Source organism: Chlorocebus sabaeus, chromosome 11 (assembly GCF_047675955.1).
Source record: "Chlorocebus sabaeus isolate Y175 chromosome 11, mChlSab1.0.hap1, whole genome shotgun sequence".
Classification (NCBI taxonomy): domain Eukaryota; kingdom Metazoa; phylum Chordata; class Mammalia; order Primates; family Cercopithecidae; genus Chlorocebus; species Chlorocebus sabaeus.
The window spans coordinates 2,240,714-2,253,902 of NC_132914.1; the positions used below are offsets into that span (position 1 = coordinate 2,240,714).

At 38.2% G+C, this 13,189-nt stretch overlaps 1 protein-coding gene across 6 annotated transcripts in view; it reads right to left on the minus strand.

Moving 5' to 3' along the window:
- Window positions 1-13,189, minus strand: part of DCP1B (decapping mRNA 1B) — a 65,617-nt gene that overhangs the window by 19,051 nt on the left and 33,377 nt on the right. For all 6 annotated transcript variants that reach the window (XM_007967177.3, XM_007967176.3, XM_073020351.1 and 3 more), the window contains 2 exons: window positions 9,632-9,698; window positions 7,354-7,489 (listed from right to left, as the gene is read on the minus strand). In XM_007967177.3, coding sequence (XP_007965368.1) covers window positions 7,354-7,489; window positions 9,632-9,698 — 203 coding nt within the window. The remainder of the gene's footprint in view (window positions 1-7,353; window positions 7,490-9,631; window positions 9,699-13,189) is intronic.

Here is a 13,189-nt window from a genome sequence, read left to right on the forward strand (position 1 = left end):
TCACAGAGAACCTGAGGCATTTCCTTTTTTTTTTTTTTTTGAGAGGGAGTCTCGCTCTGTCGCCCAGGCTGGAGTGCAGTGGTGCGATCTCAGCTCACTGCAAGCTCCGCCTCCCGGGTTCACGCCATTCTCCTGCCTCAGCCTCCTGAGTAGCTGGGACTACAGGCGCCCGCCACCACGCCCAGCTAATTTTTTGTATTTGTAGTAGAGACGGGGTTTCACCGTGTTAGGCAGGATGGTCTCGATCTCCTGACCTCGTGATCCACCCGCCTCAGCCTCCCAAAGTGCTGGGATTACAGGCTTGAGCCACCACGCCTGGCAAGGCATTTCTTTAAAACCTCAAAAACTTCCTCTGTTGGATGCTGAGGTTAAAATACAATAAAACCTCAAAAAGTATGTCATATAATCCAGTTTTAATCACACACAAATACATACATACATAAACATATGTATTTATGCCAAGAGAGACGTCTGAAACAAAATACAATAAAAGTGTAAAAAGTTTCTATCTTTGGGTTATAGGATTATTGGTGATTTTTCTTTTTATATTCTGTTGAATTTTATCACTCAACAAAAAAATTTCTGTAATTTCATAAATAACTCACAGCTATATCCAGAAAAGAGCCATTAATTATTGTCTTAAACCACAAAACACAAATAGTCCACTTCTGAATACTCCAAGCCTAACTATGCAGCCTGTAGATCATTTCTGGTCCTGACTCTTGTTCTTACTAAAATTTGGTTATTTTATTGTTCACTCGCATCTCAACTAGAAATTGAATAGGGCGGATATAAAAAGAGATTAAATGCAAATTAATATCTTTGCTACTTTAAAGCAGATTCACATAAAGTTTTTTCTCAAAAGAGAATGCACAAAATTTCGGCCAAAATAAGTTTTCAAATTATTTTATTAACCTCCTGTAAACTAGACAGACTTCACTTTACCAGTATCATATATACTGAGAGCTCGACATTTTTCCTACTTCCGCTTCTTGGGATGTTCACAACTTTAAGAATTCTAGAGAGACTTAAACATAAGGCCTGAAACTATAAACCTACTGGAAGAAAACAGGAGAAAAGCTTCCTAACATCGGTCTGGGCAATGATTTTTTGATGTGACCCTAAGGATAGGCAACAAAAGCAAAAGAGACAAATGAGATTACATCCAACCAAAAGGCTTTTGCACAGCAAAGGAAACAACAGAGTGAAGAGATGACCTACGGAGTGGAGGAAAATACCTGCACACCATACATACGATAAGAGATTAATGTCCAAAATATATAAGGATCTCAAACAACTGAACAGGAGGAAAAGAAAACAAATGTTCTGATCAAAAAATAGACAAAGGGCCTGAGTGGACATTTTTCAAAAGAAGACATACATGTGGCCAACAGGTATATGAAAAATGCTCAACATCACTAATCATCAGGGAAATGCAAATTAAAACCACAGTGAGAGATCACCTCAAACCTGGTAGAATGTCTACCATCCAAAAGGCAAAACGTAAGTGTTGGCAAGGATGTACAGAAAAGGAAATCCTTGAATACTGTTGATGGGAATATTAGTTAGCATAGCTACTATGGAAAACAGTACGTTGGGCTAGGCGCAGTGGCTCACACCTGTAATCCCAGCACTTTGGGAGGCTGAGGTGGGCAGATCACGAGGTCAGGAGATGGAGACCATCCTGGCTAACAGGGTGAAACCCCGTCTCTACTAAAAATACAAAAAAAATTAGCTGGGCGTGGTGGTGGCGCCTGTAGTCCCAGCTACTCGGGAGGCTGAGGCAGGAGAATGGTGTGAACCCGGGAGGCAGAGCTTGCAGTGAGCCGAGATCGCGCCACTGCACTCCAGCCTGGGCGACAGAGCGAGACTCTGTCTCAAAAAGGAAAAAAAAAAATAGTATGTTGGCCCCTCAAAACATTAGAAATAGAACTACCACATGATCGGAGAATTTTTGTTATTTCTGGGTATATATCCAGGAAAATGAAATCAGTATGTTGAAGAGAGAGCTGCATTCCTGTGTTCACCGCAACATTACAATAGCCAACAGATGGAATAAGCCTAAGTGTCCATCAAGGAATGAATGGATAAAGAAAACGTGGCATATAAACACAATGGAATACTATTCAGCCTTAAAAAAGAAGGAAATTCTGTCATTTGCAACAACATGGATAAACTTGGAGGACATTAGGTGAAATAAACCAGGCACAGAAAGGCAAATATTGTATGATTTCACTCCCACGTGAAATCCAGAGAAGCTGAACCCATTGAAGCACAGTAGGCTGGTAGTTGCCGGAGGCTGGGGGTAGGAGGATTTTGGAGATGTTGGTCAAAGGATAGAAACTTTCAATCTGACAGGAGGAATAAGTTCAGGAGATTTATTGTACATCATGATGACTTTAGTTACTACTAATATATTGTATACTGAAAGTTGCTAAAAAAGTAGATTTTAACTATTTTTGCCACACAAAAATGATAAATACGTGAGGTTAAACATGTGTTAATTAGCTTGATTTAGGCATCCTATAATATACATGCATATCAAAATATCACATTGTATACCATAAATATCTAAAATTTTAATTTTTCATTAAAAATAATTTAAAAAATAAAACTTCAAAAAAAGTAAGTCTAGCATTGAAAAGCATCTCAGAAGTCTTTTAGTTTAATAGTTATCCAACACAAGCCAAATTATTGTATTGCATCACCAATAGGTGACGGTTCAATCTCTTCTTGAACACTGTAAGCAACAGAGACTCACTTCCCAACAATAACTCTGAAGGAAAATTCTGTTTTCCTTCTCTCTCACCACCTCTCCATTTCACCCCTTTCTTCTATCTCAGAACCACTCTCCTCAGGGTCTCCACATTTTCTGAAATATCTGTGTGTGAGTGCAGAGACAACACGAATGTAAGAAGGCGATGGAATGCTCCTTCCAAACATAAGGCGCTGGCAGCTAGCAGGGCGCATGCACATCTAGTTAGGCAGGCCAAAAATACGGTGATGGAAAAAGAACATCTGAAACGGGCCCTGAAAGATTGATCATATTTTGATGGCTGAAGAAGGGGAGGGAACAGTATGAGAAAAACCATGAAAGCACTCTCAGGAAGCAAAATGGGTATTCTGTTTGGCAGAAGCTTCAAATATTTGTAGAGGGTAGTAGGGTTAGAAGAATAATCCGAGGCCATCTTAGGGAAGGCTTGAAGACTCCAAGGGTTCCTGTACTGCGCAATGACAAACCAAGAAAAATGTAGACTAGGAAAGTAGCATAATCATGCAGGTGTCCTGGCACACTGTATCACAACATCTGGCTGTTAATGGAAGAAGAAATAATTTCCTCTACTATTTATCTCACAGTTGGAGCAACTGACATTACACATATAACAACATGTATTTGATTTTTACAGAAAAGCATCGTCTACACAGGAATCAAGTGTCTGCATGTCAACATTATAACAAATCTGTGAGGGCATAAAGATGAACAGAACATTGTTTTAACTTCAACCAGTTTACAGTGTACTGGGAGAAGCTGACTTAATGTAATAAATGAGGAAGAACAAAATAAGTTTTAAATAGTAATAGACTGAGTTCACATGGAAGAGTAATTAATTTGACTGAAGAGATCTGGGAAAACTCCACGTAAAAAGTGTCATTTTTACTGAGCCTTAAAGGATATGTAAATTCTGAAGGGTAAATAAAATAAGGGGAAAAATATTCCAAGACATAGGCACAGTATAAAGTGATGGCCTAAATTAAATCTCCAGAACCGTATATGAGTGTTCCTGAGCGAGACAGAATGTGTATGCCGTTCTTTTACGTGGTGGTCACTCCAGTGAGGCCAGAGGAGACCCAGGGGAGTCTCAGGAAAACAAAGTTTATTATACTCACAGGTCCTGCAGACAAAAGGCACGCCACACTGCACAGGGCCACATGTGGAAGCCTCAGCAGCAAGGGGAAGGCGTAGGCAAGGCAGGGCACGGGAAACAGGTTAAGCCTGGCCAGTCTGAGAAACTCCAGCAGGCTCTGAACTGTGTGAGTGGTCCCTAGTTGCTGGGTACCCGGCCCTGGGATAATTAAGGCAGAGGAATATTATACAGGCCAGAGAGAGGAGATATGGATCGCTCAAGATGGGCGAGTGTACGTATTAAAGGCGTGCTCCCTGCCAAGCCCTTTGCCATCTCTGAAAACTGGCCGGCCCTAGGAGGGGCGGTCTCCCCAGCCAGAAAGGATTTTGAGATATCAAAGCATTATAATGTATAGAAGATAAAAAACAGAAACAATACAAGGTATTTGTATGTTGAGAGGAGGAAGGGAAAGAAAGGAAAATAGTTGTGTTCAATATTTCTATTTATTATTTATTTGCCATTGTTGTGCTGTCTTCACCGAACATTAAGTTCCTAGAGGGCAGAAATATCACCTTTTGAAGATTAATCTTTAGTGTGCATAATATAGTATAATTAATAAGTATAACTAATTATTCAACTAGTTGCCAAGTCATCATAATATACTTTAATGACTTTTGAAGAATTAAAAAAACACAAAATGAGTATAGAAATAGTTGTTAGTGTCTGAAGCTGAGATTGAGGCATCTCTGTCCAGGCCACACAATAGAAGGAGAATTAAACTGTGGCTCATTCACATTCCGATTCCTTCCTTCATTCAACAGCCATTATTCAGCACTCATCATGTGCTAAGTACTTTGAAGACAACAAGGGATATAAAGATAAATAAAGGACGTTCTTTGTACTCAAGAAGCTCACAGTCAAGGCAAAGCATGTTAAAGAAACTTGTCCAACTGCTCTTATGTGCCACTTCATTCAGGACTTTTCTGATTGCTTCCTCGTGGCACCATTTAATTTGTTTTTCTACCTGGTCTCCCCTCGCTCCCTCACTCACTTTCACTTTCTGTAAACTAAAAAGTTAGGGCTCAAGGTTTAATGAGATTCACGATCAACTCTTTGGGCAAGAATATTTCAAGACGGTGCTGTACATTTGACATCTTATCACATTAGGAAGCCAGAGTGTCTGGTTATCTAACTTTTAATGATGATAATCAATGGGGTTCAGGTGGAGGCAGACTGACGCTTCCACTGTCAAGTTTCTATCAACCTTTCCCATAACATTAATATTACTGATGATCACTGCCTGAATCAATTATTTTAACTAGAGTGTCTTTAAGTTCTATGATTCCCTCCACATGTACCAGCTGGAATTCTTTGGTAGAGAAGAGCTCTCCTTCATTGACCAGGGCTGTTTGATTACTCTGAGATATAGTCCCTTTAGGGCAGGCAGGATAAAAGCTTAATTCATTCCCATTAATTACCAAGCTTCAGAGGAAGGGGTTGGTGCCTTAGCACCTTCAAAGGATGACTAATAATTATTCTGCTTGGTTTTATATGTTTGGTTTGCTTGCTCTCTTTCTCATTACTATGAAACAGATTTTTATACATTCAATGTGTTTTAATCCATTACAGTCATTCCTATTGATGTAAGAATTTGATGCTCTGGTCAGTGTCCTTGAAGCTGATTACTGTGCCCTTTCACATGACCCTATTGGTTTTACTATTCCAGACCTGGAATCAGAAATTTCTTTAAAGAGCCCTGACATCTTTTGGAAGGAAGTAATATTTAGAAATAACAATCTGGGTGATATAGATGCTTACTGCCACTTTTATTTTTATGTCCTTTCAGGGCAACAGTTAGAAACTCTATTTTTTGTTTCTATACCTAAGAAACAAAACATGAACTAATTCTGATATTTCCACTTAATCATATATAGTTTTAACTTATTAGATTTGATTTTTTTTCCCCTTACACTAAGGTTTTGGTTCCAACCACGTTTATCTAATTTCGTATTTGTTATACCCACAACAGTAGAAAAATTACAATGCCAACAGTAGAAAAATTAAAATGACAACATTACTATAAACAATAAAACCAATGAATGAAGTTATAATTTCTTGCAGTTCTTTTTGTCCTTAAAATATAACCCACTAAGAGTGTTCAGTTCAAGCAGCGGGTTTTGAAGTCACTCTAATTTTTTTCTAAGTAATTATATCATAATATGATATTCAGTTAGATACGTTTATTTTAGCTAGTTTCCAAATTCTATAATTTTTTAAAATTTTTATTTTTTGCCCATTTTTCTAGTGTTAATCTTGTACTTCTTAATTTTTAGGAGCTCTTCATAAAATAACCTTCCTGTTATTCTGGTGTAAACAATTTTTTTCTCAGTTGTTTTTATATCTTTCTATTTGCTTGTGTTGTATTTAAACCTTGTAAAATGTTATTTTATTTTTATGTAGTTTAATTAATTGCTTTTGGGTTTTAAGGCATAACTACAAGATTTCTCTTTTCCTAGATTATAAAGAAATCCATACAGATTTTCTTCTGGTACTTGAATCATCACATTTTTACATTTAAATTTCTAATACATTTGGAATTTATCCTGGTGTATGTTGTAAGGTACAGACTCAATTTTGTATTTTTCCAAATGGCTACCACTTGCCCCAACACCATTTATTTAAAAATTCACTCAAATAGCTGACTTGAGATTATCATCTTTATCATATCCTACATTTCATATACAACTGGATTTAATCCTAGACTTAGAATCTTAAATCTGTCCCATTGGTCTATTGGGCTGTTAGGTATCAATACCATCAATACCATACTGTTTGAAATGTTTAGACTTCAATGTTTTAAAATCAGGGAGAGTTTGCTCCATCCCCCCTCATCTCCCCCATCTCCAACCCCTACTAATATCGCTCTTCTTTGCCAGGATTTCCCCAGCTATTCTTTCTTGCATATTTCTTCCCATGAGCCTTACAATCAACTTGTCTGGGTCAGAGAGTAAGGGAGAAGTGGGGAGGGGGGTTGAAAAGAAACCAGTGGTATTTATTTAGCGATCACCTTAAATGTAGAGATTTTTTTTTAAGAGCTTTATGTTGAACCTTCTTATCCAACAATAGGGTGTATGTTTCCATTTGTTCAAGTCTATTTTTATACCTTTCAGGAGTTTTTAAACATTTTCTTTATATAGGTTTTATCCATTTCTTGTGAATTTTATTGCAAACAATTTTATATTCATTTGTTGCTACTGTAAATTGGGGTCTTGTAGTAAGTCTTCTGTTTGTATATATGAAGGCTATTGACTTCTCAGGCTATTTTTTAATCCATCTAAAGGCAAACAGTTTCCTTTAGCTTACTAAAGGCAAATAAAGATTTTTTATTTGTAATATAATTTCGTTTGGTGGAAGGAACAGCACCCACAGCACCTAGTGTTCCTAAACAAGAATATTCCCACTGCAGAACTGAAGTGTGTATGTATCACAAGGAAGGGCAAACACTCACCTTTGTGTATTCGTCTTTGGCCTTGAGGAGCATTCGTAAAATATCTACTTCTTTGCCCTCTCCTGAATTGAGGATCATCGGGGAAATTCCTGCTCCAGTTCCCTGATGGGCTTTCAACTGTTCATACTGAGTTAGACTAGAAAAACAGAGGGGAAGGTCCAAACGAGAAAAACCAATTCAACACAAACAGTGTTTAAAACCACCCCAGTTCTCACCTAGTTGTTTTCATCCTGTTACAACCATATTAGAAAGAAGGCTGCTTAGGAATTTAAAGGAGAAAAATGAGAGTTGAGGTCTTGAATTCACTGACTACATAGATGAATCTAGGGTAGGAGTCAGCAGACCTGCAGGCCAAGTCCAGCCCACCACCTGTTTTTGTAAAGAAAGTCACAAACACAACCAAGCTCAACACAGCCATGCTCCTTTGTTTATGTGTTGTTTATGGCTGCTTTCACATTACAAGGGCAGAATTCTATAGTTGCAACAGAAATCCTATGGACTGCAAAGCCTAAAATACTCTCTCTGGTCCCTTTGAGAAGAGTTTGCCAACTCCTCACACAGTGCATTCTAAAGGATGCTCTCATTAGTTGCTAAGGAAACCCAATTTAGAGTTCTGAAATACTAAGGAAAGTACCCCTGACTTTACAGACTGCCTTGAAGACAAGGCAAGGTTGATTCTGGCAACGCAAATCCTGTAGCTCTCTGGCCGTTTCAAAACATGGTAAAGATTCCATTCTAACTCGGAGAAGAAGGGCCATTTAAAAAACCATTTACAGCAATGAGGAATTCTTCTGTTGCCTGGAAAACAATACAGAGAGAGACCAGATTGCTCCTATATGCTGCTAGGTGATGCCGAGGAAAATGTACTTTCCCTTTATGTGCTGTGACTTTCAGCTCACATTCTTATTATTGCCATGAAGTTTATGGTAACAAAGATGTGAGTACTTACTGAGAGACTTAATTCTAACTAGGGAGGGAGTCTGAACCCACACCAATCAGCTGCTTATTGCTAGTAAATAATCAATTTCCTGCCCGAGTTGTTAGGTAATTACTGCAGAATGCTGACAATTTTAACGTGGCCTCTTGGCTGAGCGACAGGGTATTTTTAAATCTCTGTATGAAATCCTACTATTACTATCCACTGCACAATTTACAGTAACACGAATGTTCTAGAACTAGTTGTTACGGTGGTAAATACCAGTTTGAATACACTTAATCACCATCTGCACCTTGAGCTAGTTACCTAAAGTTAGCTGTCTCTAGCTAGCCTTTCAGGAATCTATCTCATTTCTTAAAAGGTGCTCCCTGTTTTTCATTTCTGTGAGGTCACTTTCTAGTCATTTCATTGCCCCAGGATTTAAAAGTGGGGACTGATTCTTTTGCACACAGAGCTACAGTGTCATGTGGCAGCAGCCATCCTATGTGCTTGGCTGAGTCCAGTCCCAGGCTGTGACACAGCATGTGCAGGAAACTCATCTCACTCTGAGGCTCTTACCCATCCCCATAAATGGCAGGGAAATAACTGCCTCACAGTGAGCAGCCCTGGGCTCAGAAATTGATCAGTCAACCAATTGTAGAGCAGAGAGCAAGCCTCCTCTTCCAATGCAATCAGGGAAGCCAAGAGTGGGACGGTCAGACAGCAATTTTAAAGCTGCCCAAAATGCAGAATGGGACCAATCACAAGGTATCACGAGATTAAAAGAAAGAGACTAGTAACCAGGAAGAGAGAGACGGTCAGCTGGTCACGAAGCTAACAGTAACTCAGCAATTTCTAAGGACACTGGAAATAAAGACTACCTTAACTCAGTGTCTGAGACACGGGAGGAACTTCTGAGCTCCCACGAACACGTAGACGCAGTTAAAGGAAAGCACTTTGGGGAGGAAGGAGATGAAAGATTTTACAGAATCTGGAGCAGGCATTTAGGATGGCTCTGAATGTTCTTTTTACTGACAGGCATATTGATAACTTTTCAAAGCAAAAAATTGCTAATTTACAAATGAAAATATTAAAGAAAACTGCCATCTGGAACAATTCATATATATTTCACACACAGGAAAAAAATGAATCATTCTAGATGATAAATATGACCTAGTGAAAATGTGGCAAGTTGTTTATGTCTATTTTTCATTTATTAATTAATACTAAATGTCTGCCTAACCACTGTGAAAAGGGCTGCTGTGGGAGATATATTCTGTTGAGTATAGTATAGTTACACACACTTAGAAATACAAACAAAAGTACCAGGTCCTGAAAAATATTTAGCCGTTTAGTACTTACTTTTTCATAAGCTCTGCAATTCTTTGGCATTCCTCCTTATCATAAAACCAAATTCCATAGATGGACACTGCAAAAAACACATCAAACAAATTATGAGCGTCTTCAAAACTACAAAATAGAAAAAAATCTCCTTTCCATCTTAAATACATAATAATCTATGTATTGAATTGATTTATTCAATAATTATTGAATAAATAAAAACAATCATTGGGGTTAAAGCTTAAAAATGCAGTGTCAAGCCAGGCACAGTGGCTCACACATGTAATCCCAGTACTTTGGGATCACCTGAGGTCAGGAGTTCAAGACCAGCCTGGCCAACGTGGTGAAACCCCATCTCTACTAAAATACAAAAAAAAGTAGCCAGGCGTGGTGGCAGGTGCCCATAATCCAGCTACGCGGGATGCAGAGGCAGGAGAATCACTTGAACCTGGGAGGTGGAGGTTGCAGTGAGCCAAGATCGTGCCATTGGATTCCAGCCTGGGAGAAAAGAGCGAAACTCTGTCTCAAAAAAAAAAAAAAAAAAGCATCGAAATTTAAGTCCACAGAGAAATCTGTGGTGGTTTTGAGCAAAGATACATACCCACACATATCCAATAAACTGTGTTCTCCTTAAAAATATAGCACCTGAACACAATAGGCATTTGGTAAAATTTTCTTAAGCAAATGAATACAGATTGAAAATGAAATCACAATTTCTAAACTTCCTGGCTTCGAGATATCATTGTTTCCACACTCCATTTGCACATTCATAAACACATTTCATCTTTATTTTTAAATATTCACCTGATACTCAAATTATGCCTGGAAGCCTCCCTCCCCTTCTCCTTCTCTGAGGAACATGTTAACTGAAAAACTGGCTTTGAAAGCTGTAAGTTAGGGATAGGCCACTGGAAAAAATAAAATTTAATAATAAATCTCTAGCTTCAAAACGGTACAGAAAATTTACAACTGCTGAAAGATTAGACATGACTATGATTTCATCACTTAGTAATGAAAGGAACTGTGACATAATATACCTGCTATTGATTCATTTAATAACGTTCAAATAAGTTGTACACTTTAGTACGTGCCTATCTATATCATTTTTATAGTAAAGGCTGAAACAGCTTCAAAAGATGTTTATAAATATCTAGTTGAGGATCTGATGGCATTAATCATCTAAGTAATGTATTAACTACATACACATTTTAAAAATCTTCAGTGAAAATAGCAACAATATTATGATAGAGCAATGAAAACCAACAAAACATGTTTTTAAAAGGGAAAAAAGACTTCAAATTCAAACTTTCCAAACATGTAATTATATTAATAGTGTTTTGCTGTTAAAACAGCTGTGATATTCTAACTACATCTTTTTTCTCCTCTTACCTGACCAGTGTGTGGGCATGGAATTTCTGCTTCTCGTCAGTAATGATTCAGATATCCAAAGGTACAAGAAAGGTCTGTGTAGTGCTATTTTAAGCAGGCATCTTAAAGAGGAACCTATGAATCTGAATGACTAACTTGCCGAAAGGAGGCAATAGGGCTTTAAACTTTGTTTTGCGATTATCGGTGTACCAGAAGTCTTTTATCTTATCTTACCTACCTGCATGTGAAGTAGGGGGGAAGTAGGGGAAAAGATTCCAGCTTTTCCTTGAACAGGACCATTTTACTCTCTTAGGTGAAAATACATACACATTTTCCTCCCTGGTACACTGACTTTTTTTTTTTTTTTTTAAAAGAACATCTGAGTTCTGAAGCCCATGTGCTGAGAGGTTTTACATCAAAACAAAATTCTTTTACCTCAAGATCATTGAATGTGTATCTTGAAACTTCATATTCAAGGTTGCTTCCAGTCCATCAACAGTAATTCCCTACTCTGATTCCCTACACAGATTCCCACACTAACCTGCCTACCCTCACATTCTTGAAGTCAAAGCAGACTGGATCACTGACGTTCAACCACTTAATAAATCTGAATATGTTTGTGTGTCTTGGTGACTTTAACCTTAGTCACAAAACTAGAAGCCTGGTCTATCTTTTTGGTTACAGTGTAAGTTTTCCTTCCTTGAAGACTGACTTTTCCAAAACTATCAAAGGAGAAAGGTGGCAGTAAGGGAGAAAAATAGAGCATAACTCAGAAACACGAGGCCAAACGGCAGAGGAAAAACCGGCCATTGTTGCCTCATGAGTAGCCTCTATTAACAGGAATATTTTGGGTATCTTTTGTTTGATGTTATACATTTGTGGCATTTGACATAAGGAATTAGGCTTTTGTAAGGGTGAGATGCCAAGAAAACTGTTGATACAAATAGAAAAACAGTCTGACATTGTCATTACCACGAGATAACTGAAATGCAGACTTAGGGAGGGAAAATGCCATGGAACATCTTTCAGATGTCAAAGCAAAATGAAGGAAAGACTGAGTTTGCAGTAATTATTGAAGACACTGTGAAGACTTCTTTAGGACCCAATCATTTATCTCCAAAGCAACATGGCTTTAAAAATTAAAATGAGATCATTTTGAGATAACTCTCTTGATCCCAGTTTAGTCTGGACAGAAAATTTAAATAGCCAAGGAGGAAAAAGAAACATTAACCAAGAGTTCTGGCTATCAAAAAGTGGCACCAAGATAAAATGCAGAACTGGGCCTAACTTTCTTCTCCCTAAAATAGTTTTGCAACTTGAGCTGCATTCCCCTGGGAAAGAGGCTGTGAATTCCATTAAAGTTCGCATTCCGACTGAAGTTTCCTGCCTCTTAGCCCTAAGGTCTACCAACCCCTGGACAAACCTATCACTCTTCCACACAAGAGGGTCTATCAGAGCAGTCTGTGGAGATATATAAAAGCCAGAGATCATCATGCCTTAGGGAGGTGATGAGCTGACAGGCTGACAGAAACCATGAAGTTCACATTTCAATCCAAGTTTTCCCGTAAAGCCACTGGGTGAGAGGCCCATCCCTACATAGGCAGGGAGCAGAGCAGGGAAGACAGAAAATACAAGGTTGAAAAGAATCAAGCAAGAAGGTGTTTTGTTTTGTTTTGTTTAGAATTCTAAAATTTAAAAGTAATTTTACTGTAACCTAAACTTGCAGCGATATGATATGGCCATGTAAACTTTTGTGGCACTGAAATGTTACTGCAGGAATGGCTTCTGGGTTTTAAAAAATTACAAGAGATCATGAGCAGGATAATTATTTAGCTTTAAAAATCAACCAATTAATATACAACTGGAAATTCACAATGCTTCGAGCCTTTGTTCAGCCTGGGACGCCTGCATACCAGCCGCTTCCCAGCCACCTGTCTGCCGACACGGAGGTCAAGTTTAAGGGTACTTTGGTGCATGAAGCTCAACTCAACTATTTCTACATCTCTCCTGGAGGTAAGAAACCCTAAAGCGAAATAAAGAGTAGGAAGAACATGTTGAAATTTACTCTAAATATTCTAATGATACTTAGAATGTGACTGCCTCACTCTAAGAACTCATCTCTCCATATTTAATCAGGATTTAGCACATACCGTTGTGAAATTTTGCCTATAACTGCACCATCCTGGTTTATGCCGTTCTTTGGAAATTCTC